The sequence below is a fragment of the Martes martes genome (genome assembly GCF_963455335.1).
Source record: "Martes martes genome assembly, chromosome: 4".
Classification (NCBI taxonomy): domain Eukaryota; kingdom Metazoa; phylum Chordata; class Mammalia; order Carnivora; family Mustelidae; genus Martes; species Martes martes.
This window is the reverse complement of record NC_137891.1, coordinates 106995865-107018632: the sequence shown is the minus strand read 5'-3', so window position 1 is coordinate 107018632 and position 22768 is coordinate 106995865. Positions and strand designations below refer to the sequence as shown.

At 41.4% G+C, this 22768-nt stretch overlaps 1 protein-coding gene across 5 annotated transcripts in view; it reads left to right on the top strand.

Moving 5' to 3' along the window:
• The window catches only part of CDC14A (cell division cycle 14A), a gene marked incomplete at its 3' end in the record, with an annotated part of 171167 nt that overhangs the window by 94834 nt on the left and 53565 nt on the right, over positions 1 to 22768 (top strand). For all 5 annotated transcript variants that reach the window (XM_080801548.1, XM_080801546.1, XM_080801547.1 and 2 more), the window contains 3 exons: positions 2515 to 2602; positions 10492 to 10722; positions 19032 to 19170. In XM_080801548.1, the coding sequence (XP_080657674.1) occupies positions 2515 to 2602; positions 10492 to 10722; positions 19032 to 19170 (458 nt within the window). The remainder of the gene's footprint in view (positions 1 to 2514; positions 2603 to 10491; positions 10723 to 19031; positions 19171 to 22768) is intronic.

The window sequence follows — 22768 nt, the reverse complement described above, 5'->3', positions numbered from 1 at the left end:
AGTGAGTATTGACACTTAAATATGTTTCAGGAATTCAAACTTTTATTTTTGCTTTATTTTCTTATAGTAAGAACAGTTGCGGTTTTCCTACATAGTCCTTGGTAGGCAGGAGGCTTTGGAATGTAAGAGGTAAAATCATCCTCTTGCCTCATCCTTGCTGAGATGTTTGTAAAATATGGTAGGGTTGGAAAGTACCTTCAGTTCCTGTCTGACCTAGATTTCTTTGAAGTGTGTGTGTGTGTATTTAATTAGAAAACCAATTTGTGTCCTCTTAAATATTTTATTATTGATAAATATTGACATTTGTATAATTCACTGTGAAAGAAGGCACAAATATTAATTTGGAAAGCTTACCAAAGTAAGCTTATATTAGTCAGTTGAAATCTGTAACTTTCTTATTAATGTTTTTTTTCAGATTTGGATCTAAGACCCAAATCTCATTGTTTACCCCATCAACCTTATCCAAGCTACTGAATATAGTCCAATATTATCTAATGTTTATCTTTTTGGGTAGGCAGATTTGCAAACATATTCTTTTGGTTTTGTGAGTGATGTATCTTAGTAAGTCCACTGTCTTTATCCATATGATTGATTATAAAAGGTTACTGTTTAACCAAATGTCTATAATCCAAATAAATGGATGTAGCACAATATATTTATCTAGGCTACTTAGTGGTCAAGGATACAGAAACAGTGAACATAGAAACCAGTTTTCTTTTACTGTTCATGAAGAATTGCTTTTAGCCTTTTGATGATTAGAGCATACCTTTATTTTGGAATTTTTAAATAGTGTTTTAAGTATATTAATTAATTAAGGAGGGGTATTGGGTCATTAGAGACTGCTCTCTTTAAATAAGAAAAAGTTTAATTATCATAGAGAGTTATATATTAAATTCTTTATTCAAATTGTTATGAATAGATAGTTTTGCCCGAGATACAATTTGGTATGTGGAATCATAACACTCAGTAGCTCTGAGATTTTATTTCTGGTATTATGCAGATATTACATTTATTATAGTTAAGATGAATGCAATTCAGAAATTTATAAAGTGTCACTAAAGTTTCATTTATAACTTCTTATGACTGAAAAGAAACATCTCATTTTAAACATAGAAATTATACAGCTAAGTTTTGATTTTCATGAAAATTGGAAATGGTAATAGTAGCATAAGTAATTAAAGTAGAGGCTTCAGTGTCCGTCATGGTGTTACTCCAGTTAATCTAACATAAATACTCAGAAGTTCTTACAGTAGAATGCAGACTGTATTTGGTACCTAGTCCTGCCGTTGAAGTGTGTGCCATGTGGCGGTGGAGGAGAAAGCTTTTCTAATGGATAGTCTTGGCCCAGTAAAGAGAACTGCTTTCCTTCCCAGCCTGTGGAGGTATCTGTGCAGTGCTAGAGAGCCCAGAGGGTGGAGACGGAGACTAGAAGCTGGCCTGGTGGTGGGATGGGGGTGAGGGTTGTGGGTGGGCTAAAGAAGGCTCATGTGAAGAAGTGATGCATAGGTTTTACGATGCATTGCACAGATGTTCCCCACTTTCCTGCAAACCTTGGGTGTCTTCAGCCCTGCCCCAGTGTTCCATGGGTTTAGAGGCACATCGGGAACAGAAGGAAATGGAGGAGATCATGGAGCAGTGGGAGGATGCTGGGCCCCTTCCCTGGTCTCCAAGCCTTTTCTGAGGATCCTATAGAGAATGTAGACCAGAGGTTGGCAACTGGTGATCCAAGTTGGCCCACAGGTGTATTTCATTTGATTTAAAAACTTACCTTAAAATAATCAACATGAGGTATAGAGAGATTCACATAAAAACCCATTCAGCAGGTCAGCCACATCCAGTTAGCCTTTCCTGCAGGGCGACTCTTTAGCCGGAGCCGAGGAGCCACCGGCCTTTACTTATGTCTCTCACCTGGCCTGTGTAGCTGTTTGGGTTTGCAGCCCCTGCCAGAGACCTTGGTGGACTCGTTTGTGGTATACCTCGAGGGTCTGATGATTCTCTGTTCTTCACTCCTGCCTACTTCCGTTTCCCAGTTGAAATATCAGCATTGACAACAGTAGCGACCTATAAAAACAGAAAAAAGGAAGTGCGTTCATTATGACCCTGATATTTATAATTTTTTTTCATTCTTTAAAATATGTTTACCACGTTCATGGAAAGTGCTGATATTTCCTTTTATCTTCTCTCCCTTTATTTACTGTGAGGATAAGCAATGTTTGTTTTTATTTCGTTTCATTGCAGGGTAGCTGGGAGACAAAATTATTTTAAGCAAAGTACCTCCACTTTAAGATTTTTTAAACTCTTCAAACAGTCTAGGTAATAAAGCTTTTTCTAAAGAGGATTGAAGTATCATTTTGAGAATCAGATGCATGTTTTTATTTTAAGCTGTATTACTTTGTCTTCATGAACGTCCAATAGTACTAACAGAGTGAAAAGCAGTTTTATTTGTAAGGGTTTCCTAAATTGTATAAGAATTATAAAATATTTTTCTTCTCTTTTCTCACAAATTTCTACCAGCGAGTTGAAAATGGTGACTTCAACTGGATTGTTCCAGGAAAATTTTTAGCATTTAGTGGACCACATCCAAAAAGCAAAATTGAAAATGGTAGGTTTGTTCTTTACTTTGCCATCCAAAAATTTATTTCAGTTCATCTTCAATTTCTTAATTGCCTCAGATAATCCTTTCTTTTGGTACTATTTCCCAAAGAATATTTATTTATTAAAAAAATTGAGCTGTAGTAATTAGTGTGTTAAATATTATAGTTTAGTAGGTGGACTTATAATCCTGTTTTAAAACTAGAAAATTTGGGGGGCGCCTGGGTGGCTCAGTTGGTTAAGTGTCTGCCTTCAGCTCAGGTCATGATCCCAGGATCCTGGAATCGAGTCCTGCATCGGGCTCCCTGCTTCTGCCTCTGCCTCTCCCTCTCTCTGTCTCTCATGAGTAAAATTAAACAAACAAACAAACACACACACACACCCCTAAAAAATAAATAAATAAATAAAACTAGAAAATTTTTAAATTGCCATAAATAAGCACTTTACCTGACCCAGTTGTCAAAGAACAATCTGAGAAGCAAGCTGGTCAAACTAGTAAATAGATTGTTGAATTCTCTCAGTGGTTCTGAGATTTATTTGGTGGTAGAGTGCTACATTAAGGTATTCTTTGGGGAACATCATGTAGAACAATAACAAGGGTGATGATAATAGGCGTCATTTATTGAGCAGTTGCTATGTGCTAGTTGCTATCTAAGCAACACATTGTCTCATTTAATACACTCCTCTATGGTATACAGGTACATGTATCTCCATTTTGCAGAGGGAGAAACTGAGGCTTATAAGTAGGGAATTTGCCTGGAGTAATAAGGGGAACTGGTTCTCCATCCCAGAGCTGGGCTCCTAAACATTGCTACTACACTGATCTGTTTATTTCCATTATGACAATGAGAACAACTTTCTAGCTCCCAGTAATTAAATTACTCATTGCTATATGTGTAGTCAGGGGCACACGTACTCAGGAAAACAAAAAAAGCAAAACAGTGAAACAAAATCAGCTATGTGAGTTTTCCCATTAATATTTTCTATTTATTTTCATCTACCAACATTCCTAGAAGACAAGTAATGATAGGCACCAAAGGTTTAAGAACAATTTATGGGAGGAGTACATAAAATTTAAAAATTTCACCTGTGAACATAACAGCTCCCCCCTCCTTTTTTTGGTTGCTCTTTATCTGGTCATAAATCTGGGACATCAGTCTTTTAGGGAACATAATCTGAAACCCCAAGTTTAGATTTATTCTCCTTTTATCACCATTATCTTCCTAAGGATTAATTCTAAAATCTAGTTCCATTGTATATTGTGAATCATGCATCCAGATTTGCTGATTAATTTGAGCTCCCACAGATATGCTGCTTATTTCATGCCTACGACGTATCTTCCAGGGAACTCTGTTTGAATCATGGATTCCCTGTGATGGGTGATGCAAGTCTAGAGAGTTAAGCTACCAAATAGGAGGCCTGTGTACTGAAGCCAGAATTACATCTTCGCATTCATGAGTCTGCTAATGAATCTATTTTATTGCAGACATTGATTAACCTCTGTCGCATTGGGTTGTCATGAGTAACATGTTAAGTGTCTAAGGAAACTGCTTTCTGGCACTTGGTCTTTAAAGACAGAATTGATTTGATTTACCTTTGGCCTTCTGTGCAAAATGATCTGACTCAGACCCAGAAATCTTAGAAGGTGTTTGGTTTCAGTTGTGGCTTCGTTGGTGGGCGTTCGTTTCATGAAGTTGAAAGAATTTTGTCAGTTAGGATTCCTGTGATTTATGACATTTTCTTCAAGAGAAGATGAGAAGTGTAACTTATAGAATCATTTAAAATCTTTTTAGAGAGCTAATACATGCTTTATTAAAAAAAATGCAGATGAATTAATAAAAACCACATAAGGGTGACCTATAATTGTACCCAATTGTACCAATGCTTCTCTGTATTTGCGTGCACACATTTTTTTCCTCTTCCAGTGAACACATACACACACATACACACTTAAAAAAATAGACCTTTCTTTCTTTATAAGCACAGTATTGTGATTACTTTTTTAAGAAAAATTTTATTTGTTTTGGGGGGGGTGAACGAGGGGAGGGGCAGATGGAGAGGGAGAGAGAGAATCTCAGGCAGGCTCCCCGCTGAACACGCAGCCCCACGCAGGGCTCGATCTTATGACCCTGAGATCATGACCTGAGCCAAAAATCAAGAGTTGGCTGCTTAACCCACAGAACCACCCAGGCGCCCAATGATTACTATCTTATATCAGCTTTTTTCACTTAACATATCACAGACTTCTTTCCATGGTAGTAAATGTTGATTTTCATTATACTTTTCTATGACTGCTTTGTATATTATTCAGTAATATGCCATAATGCTGTTACTTTTTGAATGAGATCTACACTGTTTACAGTTTTTCACTTTTCATGGTTGGCAAATGTTCATACATTTCTTTGTATTTCTCCTTTTCTCTCTAAATTCTTAAGTAGTCAGATCAGTAGATAAAAGGCTGTGAATATTTTGTGTGACAGTTCTTTTTTTTTTTTTTTTGGAAGAGCAGTTGACCTGCAGTATTGTATTAGTTGCCAGTGTACAATATAGTGATTGGATATTTTTCTCCATTAGGACATGGTCCCCACATTCAGTCTAGTTATCATCTGTCAAAGTGCACAGTTGTTATATTATTAGTGACTATATTCCCTTGGTTGTATATTACATCCGTGTGTCTTGTTTTTTTTTTTTTATAACCGGAAGATTGTACCTTTTAATTGTCAAAAATCTTTAAAAATTCCTTTTGGTTGCATATTATAATGTTGGGAAATAATTATAGCTACATTTGCTTATATGCCAGGAATGGGACTGATAACACTTTTGCCATGTATCTTCTCTTTAAGAATCAGAACCACCCTCTAGGGGAGGTAAGAGTTATTTTTTGGAAGAGAAGATAGAGGCTTGGAGGAGTTAACCTCGCTTTCCCAGATTTACACAACCAGAAAGTGGCAGCATGTGGATTCTTTTTTTTTTGTTTTTTTTTAAAGATTTTATTTGATAGAGAAAGATCACAAGTAGGCAGAGAGGTAGGCAGAGAGAGGGAGAGGGGAGCAGGCTCCCTGCTGAGCAGAGAGTCCGATGTGGGACTCGATCCCAGGACCCTGAGATCATGACCTGAGCCGAAGGCAGCGGCTTAACCCACTGAGCCACCCAGGTGCCCCAGCATGTGGATTCAAACACAGGTCTCTTTGATTCCAAATTTGGTGTTCTTTTTCATCTTACTGCAGAGGAAGTATATGTTCACTATAGAAAATTTAAGCAATATGGAGAAAAAGTCACCTGTAATTATATAATCTAGAAATAAACACCTAAGATGCTGCTCTATGGGCATCTTTTTTTCTCACCTATGCATCCATCTATTGTGCCTTCTTATGTTGAGGGAAAAAAACGTCTGAAATAATTTTGTGATGGAATTAATAGACTTGATCCAATTACAGTGAAATCTTGATGCTTGTGTTTTGTTTTGTTTTGTTTTTGTTGTTATTTCTTTTTTTTTTTTTAAATTGAGAAACTGTATTTCTTGAGGAGGCTGAAAATCATGTTAGGGGTTTGTTAATAGAAAAGGTAGATTTTACAGAAATTAACACTCAAATAGCTGTTCCTAGGATGTAGCCAAAGAAGCCTTAAAATCCTAGGATCCGGGCAGAATGTGTTGTAAGTCTTAAGTGTGTGTTGTGTCAACAAAGAATAAGTAGAGTTTGTTACAGTCGTCTTTGTTCACTTGTTTTGGTGGTGGGGAAGAGAAGGGCTCTTTTTTTGGTTTAATAAATTTGAATTGATACATGAATAATAAAGCAGTAGAATGAAACATATTCCCAACTATACCCCAAACTCTCAGGTGGCAACGTCCTTCTCCTCTCTACAAAAAAAAAAAAAGAAAAAAAAAACACACACACACACAGAGAAAGAAAGCCTGAGGCAGGGACTGGCAACAATTCGAAGCCCTTTCAGCTTGGTCATATAGTTAGAGAAGTAGGTGTGCAGGGCTTGGGCAGTGGAACCTGACTATGCCCCTTACTGGTTGTGTGAACTTCCCAGAGCTCTGCAACTTCTCTGAGCATCAGTTTCCTCGTATGTCAAACAGGGGAAATAGGATGCACAAGGCAGGCATCTAGTGACGATCAGAGATACTAGATGAAGTGTGTTGCACAGTGTCAGGCACATAATAGGTGCTTACTAGCAGATATTCTAATTACATTTTTCTCATTAATGAGTAAACATACTTTATTGCTTCGTACATTTACCTGCCCACTTTGAAGTTTTAGCTTTAAAAAAAATTATTTATTTGAGAGAGAGAGAGAGAGAGAGAAAGAGCTGTGGGGAGATGGGGGTTGTGGGGGGGCCCAGGGGGTGGGGGCAGAAGCTGACCCTCCTCTAAGCAGGGAGCCCATCCTGGGAATTCCATCCCAGGACCTGAGCCAAAGGCAGATGCTTAACGGACTGAGCCACCGAGGCTCCCCAGATTTATACGTTTAACAATGACTGGGTGGACTAGTCATTTGACTAGTTCTTCAGGGTTCTAACTTTAAATGAAGGGCTAGGAAGAGAGGAATTTTAAACCTCCCCGCTCTGAAATTCCTTGTTTGGTCGGCTCTTCGGCTTTGCCCGTGCTTTACTGATGCCAGAGCGCCATCTAGTGGCCAAATGGAGGAAGGGGCTGATGAATGCTCTGTCTTGCTCTGCACGCTGCTAAAACCAGTCCCAAATGCATTGATAATGCCTGCAAACGGTTATCCAGAGGTCAGAGGATATTGTCATCGTCGTTAGTTATAATCACTTGAAACAGTTTTGAGGATTTTAAATAAACCTCACCAGCTGTAGGAAGCGTAGCCCCTAATGTTCATATAACGTTCCATTATTTGGAGACCTAACAGAGTCAGGTTGGATCTTCCTTGAAATGGGCCCCAATGCAGGACCCGGAATCTGAATGCCAGGATTCAAACGCTGCCTCTGTCTCTTACTAGCTGTGTGTGTCTGGGCTAGTTTACTTTTCTAGGCAGCAATAACTGGGTAATTGCAAGGTTTAATGAGATGATCCATATGAAGCACTTCATTTAGTGCCGGGCATATAGTAATGCTTAGTAAATGTTAGTTATGATTATTATCATTATTGTTATTATTCCAGTGTCCTATTGCTATATTTGAATAACTGTCCAGTTTTTTTAAATCCAGATAAACACATAGTTTCTCTTAATGGTTGGTTTAGGCATATTTATTCCTGAGAGAGATTAATATACAAGAAGAAACTTCTTCCTCCTCTTCTTAGTGGAGGAAGAGAGGGGATAGACACCAAACCAACCATTAGTACATCTGGTGACAGGTGCCATCCCAGAGGTGCCAGGTATGCTAGGAACCTGGGGTCAGAAGTGCTCATCAGCCACACCAGGGGAAGACTTCTGTGTGTTTATGAGCCCTCTCCTTCCCATTCTTACATGATAGAAAAGCTCATTTCCTTATGCCAGCTGATGTGGTTTGAAGTGGGGTCCATAAGCCACAGAGCCAAGAAAGAATTCTTGAAATGTTTCCAGTACAAAGAGGTATTTTTACTATAACCTGGGGACAGGAGCTGTGGGCAGAAAGATCTGCCCTGGGATGGTGAGGAGCAATTGATCAGATACTTTGGAATTAGGGGAGGTAAAGAGAAAGGAAGTTTCCAAGAGGATTTTCAAATGTTAAAGACTTACAGGATGCTGGAGGCCTAGCTATTGTCTACCTCAGGTTGTTTTCTCCTCTAGCAAAGCGTTGAGACACTTGGGAGTTCCTGGAGGAATGTCTTACTCGGCCTATCTCAAGTATTTGTCAGTGGGCTGCAGGTTATAAGGAAACTGAATTTTATCTACATTTCCTTCTTGCCTTTGTTTCCTACATCACCAACCACAGCTCTTTTCTCCTTTAGGTTGTAAATCTTTAGCCGGAAAATAATTTGAGTTAAGTAGGAGAACAGACTTTGTTTTTTCCAAGTAGAAAACTGCATCCATTTTCTCTAAATGTGTGTGGAAGTTACTGTTTCTACACAGAAGATTGAAAATAAGCTCTGTATTACCTATTTGCCTGGAAGCAGCATGGCCCGTGAGAATGGTGTATCTGGGCCATGGAGTAGTTTGATCTGCCTTCCAATTCTGTCTCCATCCATTGTGTGACCTTGGCCAAGTATACCTGTTAGGGCTCCTGGTTGCAGGCAGCAGAACCAACTCTGGTAAAATAAACCAAAAAGGCATTGATTGGAATGATGCTGGGGATCTCACAGCCTCCAAGGAAAGGCTAGAGAATGAGGCCCAGAAAAGGAACAGGATCCAAGGGAGATAATGTCTCAGCAGGGTCCAGACAGGGAAATAGAAACCACACCATTTCAAACAGAGGGAATTTAATACAAGGGATTTGTTACAGAGGAGGCTAAAAAGGAAAAGGGCAACACTGAAGAATCCAGAATATTATGGAGGAAAGAGCTCCTGCCTTTAGAAAGGTAGAAAGTGAGGTCACCAGAATCAGGGGGCTTGGAAGGGGAGCCAGACTGGTATTGGGAGCCCTGAAGGGAATGCCACCCAACTGGTGTGTGCATCTGGGGACTAAGGAGTGGAGACCAGGTAGCTGTGGGGCAGACTGGTACTGGGAGTGCCATGCTGAGCCAGAAACTCTGGGTGCTCCTGTCTCCTGTGGCTGAGGCCTTGCTGGCTCCCACCCAGAAGCCCCTTCTGCTTTTTCTGACCTCTGGTCACTCCTTTCGTGCTTTGGGCTTCCTGTGTGTTGAACTGACAGCGCGAGCCAGCCACAAAGGTCCTCTGCAGACCCCGGCCCCAGCATGGGAGGGTTGGCTTGCTGCTGAGAGAAAATAGGAAATAACCAGCATATGCAGAGTCTGAGTCAGTAGGAAATACGGCCAAGGGCACAGTGCAGAAATTGCTGGTTAACTTTCTGGGCTGCTGCCGCCCATACACTTGGGGCCCACCATCATGAATGGGTACTGAATGAGACTGTCTCACCCAGTATGCCGTGAGTCAGTGAACCCTGCACACATTACAGATGCGGCCATCAGGGTGCTGAGAAATTAGTCCCCTGTGAATCCCTGGGGCTATTGGCCAGGTCTGCAGTGGCCAGAGCAACCCCCTATTCCCACCCCGCCCCGGCAGTCACCTCAGTTGACGGCCAAGTCTAGATCACAGGTCTGTAACCCAGCGGACTCTGTAGCTCCGGGGAATACTCACACGACGACGGATCCACTGGAAGCAGAAGGCGGTTTAGGGGCTGACCCCCTGTGTCCCCCCCCACCCCGCCCCAAGTGAGAATGTCTACCAAAAAATTACTCAACTTGTTTAGTTTCTCCATCTGTTAAATGGGGTTTACTATTCTTACCTTAACAGGCTGTTTTGAGAATTACAGGAAATGATATACAATGGTGACTTATACATGGTAGGTGCTCAGTAATTGTTCATCTCTTTTGTGGGGGATTGTACTGTAGATTTAAACGAATTATCTGGCAAAAGTCTTTGACTGTAGTTGACAAGTATGTGTCAAGTGGAAGAAAAGGCACAAAAAATCATGCCAGCAGCCTCCTGGGCACCTCTGACCTTTGAGTGTCCCCAGAATGTCTTTGTTTTGGCTTGGGAGGAGTGTATGCCCCCCGGGACTTGAATCCTCTGGGTCAGGGTTTCAGATTTTCATGAGCGATTTCCAATACTCAGAGGTTTTTTTTCAAACCCTCCTTTGGTGTGTGTGTGTGTGTGTTTACAACTCTTCAGACTACGGCTTTAGGAATGTGCTTCCACGTCTTACTCTCAGGAAAGGCCCGTTCCTCCTAAGCCCTGGTGAGATTCATACACTTGATTGTGAAGCATTTTTCGTGTTCCCGGGTGTGTCAGGCGGAACGCGTGCCTTTTGCTCACAGCTCCGTTTTCCCTTCAGGCTATCCTCTTCACGCCCCTGAAGCCTACTTTCCTTATTTCAAAAAGCATAACGTGACGGCAGTCGTGAGGCTGAACAAAAAGATTTATGAGGCGAAGCGCTTCACGGACGCGGGCTTCGAGCACTACGACCTCTTCTTCATAGACGGCAGCACGCCCAGCGACAATATCGTGCGGAGGTTCCTGAACATCTGCGAGAACACGGACGGGGCGATCGCGGTTCACTGCAAAGGTGCGTGCGGCCCCGGTGGCCTCCCTGGAACGCCAGGTGGCTGAGAGCAGCCAGTCATACGAAACCAAACCAGTCAGTGTCTTCGGGAAAACAACACAAGTCTTTCTGTTTGAGAAAACTGGAACACAAACCCATTTAAATAACCCCTTTCTGAGGCAAGGTTTGCTTGGCTGTGGATAATCGGTGGAGGTCTGGCTTTCCCTGGCCTTGCCTTACCCAGCAGCTGCTCGCTGATGCCAGGCAACCACCACACTCCCGTATGTGAGCTGGCAGGAATGCCTTGACCAGGTGTCAAGAGGCAAGGGTTGTTAGTGGGCTCCCCCCGCCCAACCCAGAACTGCCGATCTCCTTTCTACTCTCCTCCACTCTTGTGATATTTAATGCTCTCCTTTTACAACCCAGCCATCTGGACCCCCATTTTGTCCTCCACTCCACACTTACCTTACTGGTCTTTTGCATAAGGGACCAGAGTGTCTTCCCTGCCCATTGCTAGCGGATGGATGGCAGCGTCTTGCTGGCGAGCTTGCTCGCTGCAGATGTAACTGTTTCTTTGAGTGAACTTGGTTATGTAAAGACTGGGTTATATAAACGAATCTCTGCTCTCTAGGGGTGGGTGCTTTCTGGGCAGGGGTCTTTCAGATGATGGGAGCCCTAAGGTTGCCAGATTCAGCAAATAAAAATACAGGATGCCTCGTTAAATTTGAATTTTTGATAAACGCACCAATACTTTTTTAGTATGTTTCCAGTATGTCACGGAACATACATTCTGCATTTTATCTGGCAACCTCGTGTTGGCTACTCAGAAAATGTGAAATAACATTTTCTCTAAGCCTGGTTGTTAGACTCTGAGGAGGATCAAATTCCATTTTAGATTTTCCAGCAACGTGCAAGGTCTTCTCCTGGGGTCTTTGGAGTGACCAGAGCCATCTCTGGCCACGTGGGGATGGAGACTCCTTCCTCACACGCAGCATCTCGTCCTGCCACTGGGTGGCGCTGCTTTCACGATTTTGAGTCTGATGACGGGTTTCTGTGGAGTTTATGCTAATTGTCTAGTAGGTGTTGGGGATTGTACTGTTCTTTTCAAGTGCCTAGTGCTGCTGTAACTGACTTATTCAGACAAGCATAGCTTTGGTTCTGACAGAAATTAAAATACCATTTTGTAGGCCTTTGTTTCTATGTTTAAGATTTGAGTAGGCGGAGGTACTTGGCTGACATGTGAGCGGCACCGGGAAGCCGCGTTTCGCCTGAGACCCAGAGAGATGGCGCCGAGCTGCACATGGCCCCCAGTCGGCTGAGGGCTCTGTCCACATCCGCGGAGCCGCCGCCACCGCTCCTCTTCCTGTTTCTTAGCGGGATGGGGCCCTGACGCGCAGGGCATCCTATCTCTCCAGTGGGGTCCACATGGGGGGTCGGGCTAGGAAGGTGTCTTATTTGCTCATCGGAGAGGGCTTTCAGTTCTGATCAGGTCGCGGTGGGGTGGTGGTGAGCTGGCTCGTCCTGCCTGGGGTCCATCTGCACTCTGACTTTGCCTTTCCAGCTCGTTTTGTTAAAGATGGCCCAGGCCCGAGAAAAAGCCTGCATTTCGCACATTTCAAATATCGGTGGACCTTGAGAGCTAGTGGGACTGTAACAGCTACCAAAGTTCCGTAGGAGATGTTCGTGTGCTCTTTTTCAAAGTTTGTTTTTGTGTCACAAAAATTTGTATTTTTCCTCCAATTAATTTGGCCTTATTTCCTAGTCAATTGGTTTTATGATTACCAAGTTATAGAGCTTATCTGTGTGTCACATGTTGGATCGACAGATTCGTGGAGAAGAAATGCAAGACTGTCATTACAACTCAGAATCTCTCTCTCTCTCTTTCTCTTTTAAAGATTTTATTTATTTATTTGACAGACAGAGATCACAAGTAGGCAGAGAGGCAGGCAGGCTCCCTGCTAAGAAGAGAGCCCAATGCGGGGCTCGATTCCAGGCCCTGAGATCATGACCTGAGCCGAAGGCAGAGGCTTAACCAGAGCCACACAGGCACCCCAGTATCTTTCTCTTTTTAACTGAAGTATAGTTGGTTCACAATGTTATATGAGTTTCAAGTATACAACACAGCGATTGGACAAGTTTATACATTATGCTTTGCTCACCATAAGCACAGCTCCCATCTGTCACCATAAAATGCTATTATAATACCATTGACTCTATTCCCTCTGCTGTGCCTTTTATTCCTGTGATTTATTCATTCCATAACTGGAGGCCTGTACCTCCCACTCCCCTTCACCCGTTTTGTCCCTCCCTTCATTCCCTTCCACTCTGACAACCACCAGTTTGTTCTCTGTATTTATGGGTCTGTTTCTGCTTTTTCTTTCTTTTTTTTTTTAAGATTCCACAAAAAAGTGAAATTGTATGTTATTTGTCTTTCCAACATATTTCACTTAGCATAATAACCTCTAGGTCCATCCATGTTGTTACAAATGGCAAAATCTCATTCTTTTTTATGGCTGAGTAATATTATGTTATCTATACATCTCTATCTCTATCTCTATCTCTATCTATATCTATATACCCACCCGCACATATATATATACACATACATACATACACATATCTCTATCTATCTATGTATATACATATATACTTCCTTATTCATTTATCTGTCAATGGACACTTAGGTTGCTTCCATATCTTGGCTCTTGTAAATATTGCTGCAATAAACAGGGGTGCATGTATCTTTTTGAATGAATGTTTTCATTTTCTTTTGGGTATCCGCATCTCTCTTAACAGCATTTCTCACCTAACTGAAATTATAAGAATGAAACTCTCTGATGTTCAAAATTCTTATTACAAGTATTCTCTGTTTTATATCCTAGATTTGTGAATGTTAACATTTAAAAAAATACAGTATGGGCATATGAGTTGTATGTGTGTGTGTATTTTATACTGCAGAGGTTTATATATTTTTATTTAAAATCAGAACTGTTAACATTGAGGTGAGCTCTTCTATGGGAAGGTCACATTCACATGTGGTGACATCTTTTGCATAATGTTATTTCATTTGCTTCCACTTGTACACACATGTAGGACTCCTTTATAAAAATTACACCTTCAGTTTAATTACAGCTGTATTGCTTTTAATAGCATACTTATCTACTAGAGGCCTGTTAATTATTTTGACATCTGCCCTAATTAAGTCAGTTTAATTTTCTGGGAATTGAAGCATCACCGAGCATTTTAACTGAAGTACAAGGAGGAGGGAGAGAGAATCTTAGCCTATGTCACATGAACTTCTGTAGGTCCTGGAAGGGGAATGAAGATGTCGTGCCTCTACATAGAGTGCTAGATAGAGAGACAGACTAGAAATTGATTTGCAGGGAATGTGTGAAATCTTATCGAAGAATCGGTATCTATAGTTCACTTTCTGGATAAAAGGGATCGCTATTAATTTTTTTGAAAATTTCTAGCACAAATACTAATTTTAAAAAATGGGGACACTGTGATGTTCTGGTATATGATTGTTGATATTCTGTAAGATTGCAGAAAATGCCGGGAACTATAAGGGAATCAACATTTAACTTGGTATAAATAGAGTACTTTTCAATGTCTTGTCTTGCTGTGTCAGGGAGCCCTTTAATTATGAATGCTTTAAGAAATTTGTTAAAGTTTTTATAGAAACTTGGTGAAATGTTCCTATTCTGTTGAATTGTGGTAAGAGCTCCGAACTATTGAGTGCTAAGTACATTCTTTTTATAGATCTAAATTATAGACTCTTTTTAAAAGGGGGAAGCAACCTCAGTTTCAGAGAAATTTGAAAATTTTCTGCACCACCTTTTTTGGTTGTGAGTGTGTGTGACTGGGAGCCTAACCGAGGGAATGGGACAGTTCCTTCTTTGCACGGGGCGGGGAACAGGGAAAGCTATGGCTGCCTCCAGAAAGACCATTTCCTCTCCAGACAGACACCCACCTTGGTGGCTCCAAGGAGGGACACTAGGAAGTCCCTACACGCTGGTTCCTATGCAGGTTACTACAGCAGGCTGTCTTGCTGTGTTTTATCCACACGATTACCTGTAGTCTTATCAAATGTCTGAGACTTAAGAATTTGGCAGAGGCAGAGAGTATCTGCTCTGGACAGAATCAGAAAGGCAAACTACTCTTCACTCTAATATTAAAGCAAGATCCCCACTGAGACCACAGATTACTCTTTTTTTTTTTTTTAAGATTTTATTTATTTATTTGACAGACAGAAATCACAAGTAGGCAGAGAGGCAGGCAGAGAGAGAGAGGGGGAAGCAGGCTCCCCGCTGAGCAGAGAGCCCGTTGTGGGGCTCGATCCCAGGACCCCGGGATCATGACCCGAGCCGAAGGCAGAGCCTTTAACCTACTGAGCCACCCAGGCACCCCCAGATTACTCTTTTTTAAAGAATGTTGACATTTGGTCTGGGACAAAAGGTACTTCAGATGGAAACAGGCTACACACATGCATGCACACACATGCACATCCCCCATCTAATAAAGCATTATAAATATAATTTTTTAAAAAGGCTAAATGGGAAGGGAATGTCAAGCATCTGTAAACATGAGCTTGCTTGTAATTTCATTTGCATTTTTAAAATAAAGATTTTATTTTTAAGTAATCTCTATGCCTAATGTGGGGCTCGAACTCTCAATCCCGACATCAAGAGTCGCATGTTCCTCCAACTGAGCCTGCCAGGTGCTCCTCATTTGGATTTTGATGTGTACTTTCAACTTGGTATTGTTGCCCCCAAAGAGGGAGAATTTTTTTTTCCCCCCCAGGGGTGGGCTGTGAGGAGAAACCATTCTTTTTCTGTGTAAAACACAGATTTACATACAGTACACAGAGATATGCAGTTTACTGTGGCAGTAACATTTCATGGGAGACCATTAGGAAAAATGTCTTGAAGAGGCTCTTGGAGGAGGCAATAAGGAAAAAAAGATTGAGAAACACTGATTTAGAGACCACTTCTTCACACTTTTAAATTTATGGAACTAGGATGCATCTGAAAATTGGTAGCATGTCATAGTTTAATTTTTTCTTACTTAGGTGGAACTGAACTAATGGTGCATATCACACAGTTAGGCAACTTGATAGTATCTTAGATTTGCTGAGACACCTGTGTATTTCCAAATACTGGAGAACTAGAGAAGATGCTCTTTATTATTTGACCAGCAAAACTGACAAAAGGGCTCCTTCTTTGGGGGGAAAGGTTCTTAAGCATATTAAAAACAAAGCTGTCTACTTATCATTTCCTTTTCTAACTAAATGTTTTCATGGATGAAAATGACCTTGGATCACTTTTCCAGGCCAGAAATATCAGTCACCTTTGATTTTCTCTGTGACCCAGTCCACATGTCTTTCTAACTCAGCTCCTCCTTTTTACCACCACGGTCAGTCCAGCCCCATCTGTGCCCCTTCCGGCCCCTCTGTGCACCCTCCTGCCCTAGCCTCCAGCTGCTCCCCGGCTCCCCGCTCGGTATTTTCCAGCATTGTCTGTGTGCTGCTTCCAGATCTGTCTTCTTTTATCACGGCACTTTCTTGCCCCCAAAGATATGCAACTTTATTTTGCCCTTTCCATTGGTTAAAGGAAAAAATACTTGTTTTTTACATGATAGCAGTTGTATGTTTATTAGCTATTGATCATATCAGGAATTCTGTAATACTTTTAAAATAGCTGAATTTTGTTCATGAAAGCATCATCTATGTATATCTAAGGAGTAATAATGCACACACCCAGGAGATGGGACTTAATCAGTGCTCAGAGCACAGTGGACCTGGCTTTGGGGACTCCTAATGATAACTCAGTGGTCCTTTGTGTCTTTGGCCTATGACTGGGGACCTATTCACCTAAACCTGGGCTCTTTCACTTGACTCAGAGGTGCTCTTTTCCCTGGTCTTTTCCACCCATCCGACCTTATTCTGCACTCTGACACACACTGACATGTTCTTCAGCCAGGCTTTCATTTATCACACCCTTTGCTGAAAATATTCTGTGACCTTCCTATTCGTTAGAGTCTGCTAAAGTCCGTGTCAGCAATGACACCTTCTTTAAAGACACCAGCAGCTCCCCCAATACCCGCCTCCTTCCCAGTTTCAGCTCAAACTTCATTTCTTTGTTATTTTTGCTTGCTTAATATTCTGCAACTAGTGTGATACTCATTGTGGTAAAAAGTTATATCCAATACTTGCTTATATCCTTGTCCTTTGAGCAGAACCCTATCCTGGGCATCTTGAATAAGCATTTGAACGGCTGAATTTAATGTTTAAAAATAAAGAAAGAGCTACTTTCTTTTTCTTTTCTTCTTCAAAAATTTATTTATTTGAGAGAGAGAGAGGGTGCAAGTATGAATGGGCAGAGGAGCAGAAGGAGATAATCTTCAAGCAGACTCCCCCTTGAGCGCAGAGCCCAATGTGCAGCTCAATCCCATGACCCATGAGATGGCGACCAGAGCTGAAGCCAAAAGCCAGATGCTCAACTGTCTGAGCCACCGAGGCAACCCAGAGCTACTTTATTCTTCTATAAGAAAAAGTGCAGGGACGCCTGGGTGGCTCAGTTGGTTAAGTGTCTGCTTTTGGCTCAGATCATGATCCCCGAGTCCTGGGATTGAGGCCTGCATCAGGCTCCTTGCTCAAGGGGAAGCCTGCTTCTCCCCCTGCCTGCTGCTCCCCTGCTTGTAGTTGCGCTCCCCCTCTCTCTGACAAATAAATAAATAAAAACTAAAAAAAAAAAAAAAAAAAAAGGAAAGGTGTATATGATACAGATTTTAAGTAGTGGAAAAATAACTGTATACTGTAGAACTTACAGTACTGAATCTAACTCCAAGAAGCCAGGTATGGAAAGATTTAGAAAATGTTTGTAAATGAGCATTGCTGTTCAGTCCTGTATGCTTCCTGAGGGCAGGCATCCTGCTTATCTTCATATTTCTGTTTCCAGATCTTTTATGGTGCCTTGTACACAGTGGGTCTCAGTCAGTACCTGTAAAATGAGTGACAGGATGTGAGCCAAGAGTGGAAGGAATTCTGGGATGAGAAGCAGGACTGTGGGGGAATTTTAGTCCTGAATTCTGTACTCACTTGTTCTATGAGTCAATTGGTTGCTGTCTTTGGGCCTTCATTGTTCTGGTATAGGAACAACCACCACTATCAAGAGCCTGTGGCTTGATAAAGTTTTTGAGTATTTTTGCAGAAGGAGGAAGCCAGTGTGTATTTTTTTTTTTTTTTAAGATCGGCTAAAATGCAAATCAGGTCCTATCACTTTTATTTCTTCGGAGAGAGGGAAGGAAATACATCAATTGGTAAAAACACTTTGAAGAAATAAATCAGAGTTCACAATAACCAGTATTTCATTGAAAGTCATTTTTGGAAAGTAATTTCTAGCCGTATTACATAATCTTATGTAACAGAGAGTACATTCAACGTAAAGAACATAAGCTAACACCCAAGTTCTTAGAAAATGCAGGATCCTCGGGGAAGTGAGATTTAAGCACTTCTGTTCACTTTGTTCTTCTTCAGTGGACTGTGCACTCTCCCAAGGGCAGTGACCCTCTCTCTTTTATTTGTCACTGTGCCCTCTAGCTCCTAGCATGTTTCCTGGCAGGTCTCAAGTGCTCCATCCATATCTACCGACTGAGGCAATCATGAAATCCTGGGCTCTGATGGAGTGACAGGGAAGTCAGTCGACCATCTGCTAGAGGTAGTATTGAAACAGCTGTGGACTAGGAAGTCGGTGAGGCTTGATGACATCTGTGGCGTCTTCCAACTTTGATCCTGTGATTCCTTATTCTATGATGAGTTAAAAAGAAACTAACCATTTAAACAAGCTCTAACATGGGCCATGATAATATGATCAGTTACACGGCTGACTTGGATCATACAAACTGTGAACTGTAGATTCATCTCAGCCTGGGCTGGGGTCTGGAATGGGGAGGGTGGAGACACCTGACAGGTGATATTCTGCAAATGCTTGTCATGGGACCCGCATTGTCTTAACAACATCCACAATGAGAGGCATTCCCAAAGGCCCCCAGGGGTCCAACTTGATCGTTTCTTCAAGACCCTTGCTCTGATATGTGTATGTTCTTATATAGGCTTCTTTGAATTATATGATCTATTTTTAGAAGATTTTTTGTGTTAGAATTATCTCTTAACTCCACATCATGTAAAAAAGCATTGAATTATTGTTTGGGTTTAAAACACTTGTGTTATACTCAAAATCATTGCAGTTTTGGGGCAGGGTTTGATTTCGGTATTTTTATGAGTGACTTTGCTATATTTTGTCTTTCTTGGTCTGTTTCCCTTTTTTTTGCAGCTGGTCTCGGAAGAACAGGGACGTTGATAGCCTGTTATGTCATGAAACATTACAGGTTTACACATGCTGAAATAATTGCTTGGATCAGAATTTGCCGGCCAGGCTCCATTATAGGACCCCAGCAGCACTTCCTGGAAGAGTAAGTATATGGCCTCCATTATCATATTATGTTCTCGTTCTGATCATTTCTACCTCGTGTCCTCCTGGTTGCGGACTCGGTCAAGCCTATGCTTATAAAATGGCTACACTGTGTGAGAAGTCTGTGCCTCTAATGGAATATTGTTGATTTGACAGCTAATGCATTCTAACTTTGTGCCTTTTTTATCTCTCAGATCAGGTGAGAGAAGAAAATCACAGAGCCATCTCTGCCTACCTTTTTTCTGTCATTTTCTATGTGTGATCTGGCTACGGTGCAATTTTCTTATGTCATCCTACTTGACACTTTTCATTCTTTTCTTTTGTTTGCGTGTCTAAAAGCAGAATGAAAAAAACCACAACTAAGGTCCATCAGTGATGCCGGTGACATTGCTGCTTTCCTGACAACGAACTAAACTGCTAGAGTAGCTGCAGGTTATGAACTACCAAGGAAGAAAAAAAGAGAACTGGGTTTTAATTCCGGCCCTGCCACTAAATGGCTTTATGACCATTATTTGGAAGAATACTTTTAAATCCATCCATCCGTTCATTCATTCACCCTCATGAACTGTTTGTCAAACCTCAGCCCCTAAAGTGGAGAGATTTAACTCGTAAGGGAACGATCCTTTCTGGTTTCCCTGTAAAATTTTAGAAATTACTACTGATTTATCCACTAACAAAGGGAGGAGATGAAGTTAGCATTAGCTGATTTAGGTCCAGCTCTAAAGTGTTACCAATTATTTCTTATACAGAAATTTCATTTTTTTTCCTTTTTATGTTGTATGGCTGTATCTTGAATAGCATTCTTTTTTATATAATTAATTCTTTTCTTGTTTAAATCATTTTCTTTTGGTGAGAAACAAATGATTTGTGACTTTGACAGGAGGATGCTAGAAGTGAGCCATAAGCATCTGAAATGGTTAAAAGGATTTGAGGAATCCTGCTGAGGGATTACATTAGTTATGTGTGGAGTTGGGGTGTAGATAAGAAAACAGTGCTGGAAATGGGAATTTATATCTTTACCTCGAAGAATGAAATGGAAGTGTAATGAATACACAAAAAAATACCAAGAAGCAGGATCATTAAGAAGATAGAGGTTCCTAGGGTTGGCCTATGAAATACAAATAAAGTACTTCCAGTATTTTAGAGATTTATTCTTTATCAGCTTCTCAGTCAGGGTTTCTGCTATTTTGCTTTCTGTGCGCCTAGAGCATGGAGCCTGGTGCCATCTACCTCCCAGCCGGTTGTTGTACTGCTTGCTTGCCGAAGTTAAATAAATGGCTTTAGGATTAGGAAACAGAAACTAAGACACTACTAAGCCTGGTTCTTTTAAGATGTTCCACTGTTAAAACCATTGTTGGGAAGATTGTTCCTTCGTTAGGTACCTACTGAATACTCATCTTGCTCCAGATGTGGCTCCCAGGGTGAGGAGATGTAGATGAGAGTTATACCTCGTTTTCCCCGGGGTGTGGGATACCACAACCCTCCTGCTGTGTGCCTGTGCATGCGCCCCCCTCCCCCAACCCATGCCTTCTCTCTGCCACATCTGAAAAATACTAATGGAAGAAATTAGGTTATGAGGTAGGGCACTCTATACTGAAGAAATGTTTTTTTCTTTTTTTTCATTTCTAGATACTTAAGCTAGAAAACTCAAGATATTTTCTTTGGTGTGAGTCCATATTACAGTTTTCTAAGTATTTTTCTGTAAAAACTGAGTTACAGGAATGACTTCCTTGCATAACTGAAGCATTAAAATCAGTCATTAATTGCAGTTGTTAAATTAAAATCAGGCCTAAAATAAGTTGTTAATGCTTAGGCCAGAACCTTCCTGAAGGTAGGTTCTCTGTCTGAGGCACTGGACCTTCCGTGCGTTGCAGTATTTCTTACAGAGCTAGTGTGGGGAAAATGCCTGCCTCATTCCCAGGCTTTCCCGGGCTTTATCAGATCATCTCCAACAAGGTGGGGGTCTAATCTGCTTTGTGCTTTGAGTGGTACCAGAGGAACTATTGTGCTAACTGGACTGTGTATACTTCTCTTCTCCTCTCATTTTTTTCTTCCCAAGCCTGTGTCTTGATGTCCCCATAGCAGAAGATGTTGCTTAGTGCATGCGTGATGTTCATTCTTCTGACATTTGTTCCATGCACACTCTCTGTCAGGCGGTGCTCTTGGGCCTGGGGTTGCAGCAGGGAACTTGCCAGACAAGGTCCTTTGCTCCCCGGTGTAATATTTCTAGTGGAAGGAGCAGACCATAAACAAGCATGTAAGCTTATATACAAGATAATTTCTGATGGTGATATGAACAATGGAGACTAGCGGTGGGGGAGAGGGGTGATTACAGAGGTCGGGAGAGCCCTTTGGTCAAGGAGGTTTCTTGAAAGAGAGCCAGAACGTCGAGGGTGAGAAGGAGCCAAGGCTGGCAGTCTGAGTTGTGTCCTGGGTAGCAGACATGCAGAGGTCCTGAGATGGGAACACATGCAGCATTTCTGAAGCCCAGAAAGAAGGCTAGTGTGGGGAGAATATAATGAGCTGGGAGGGGGTGGCTTGAGAGGTCGGCTCGCCCAGTTTCTGCAAAGTGAACACACCCATGTAACCACTCTTCAGATCAGGAAATAGAATAATTAGCAGCATCCAGAAGCTCCTCTTTGTGCTCCTTCCATCCACTCCCCAGTTCTTTGGTGCATCTAGCCATTACCTTACTTCTAACACTGGAGATGAGTTCTGCCTTCTTGTAACCTTGCATAAATAGAATCAGTATGTATGTCTGGCTTCTTCTAGTCAACATTATTTTATTGTTACATGTAAAAATACTATGTTCATTTTCGTTGCTGGATAAAATTCCATTGTTTGAATATGTAATATTTTAGTTCTTCTGTTGATGGATATTTAAGTTGTGTCCAGTTTGGGGCTCTTTCCTGTCTTTGGTCCATCTACCTTTTGGATGAATACCTGTGAGCCGTTCATTCAGTTATAGCGGGTATCACTAAAGACTTTTCCAAAGCAGATCGCCACTGTGGACTCCTATCAACAGCAGGTGGGAGTTCCACTTTCTTTACATGATTACTAAGACTTGATATGGGCAGTCTTTTAAATTTAAGTCATTATACTCTTCTTGTAGTGGCAATTCGCTTTGTAGTTTTAATTTGTTCTCTGTTAACTAATGTGGTTGAACTTTTCGTGTATTTGTTGGCCATTTGTGTATGCCCTCTCTTTTTTAAAAGATTTTATTTATTCATTTGAGAGAGGAAGAGAGAGAGAGAGAGGATGAGTCAGAGGGAGAGGGAGAAGCAGGCTTCCCACTGAGCAAGGAGGCGGATGTGGGTCTTGATCCCAGAACCCTGGGATTATGACCTCAGCTAAAGGCAGATGCTTAACCGTCTGAGCCACCCAGGCGCCCCTGTGTATTCTCTTTTATGAAACACATTTTCAGATCTCTTACCTCATCTTTCTAGCAGCTATCTTTTTCTTGTCATTGTGTAGGAGTCTCAATATTCTGGCTAATGCACACTGTCCATTCTATGTAATGCAGATATATTCTGCTTCTCTTGGGTGTTGCTATTTTACTCCATAGTGTCTTTTGAATAGAATTTCTTGTGAGGGGGCGC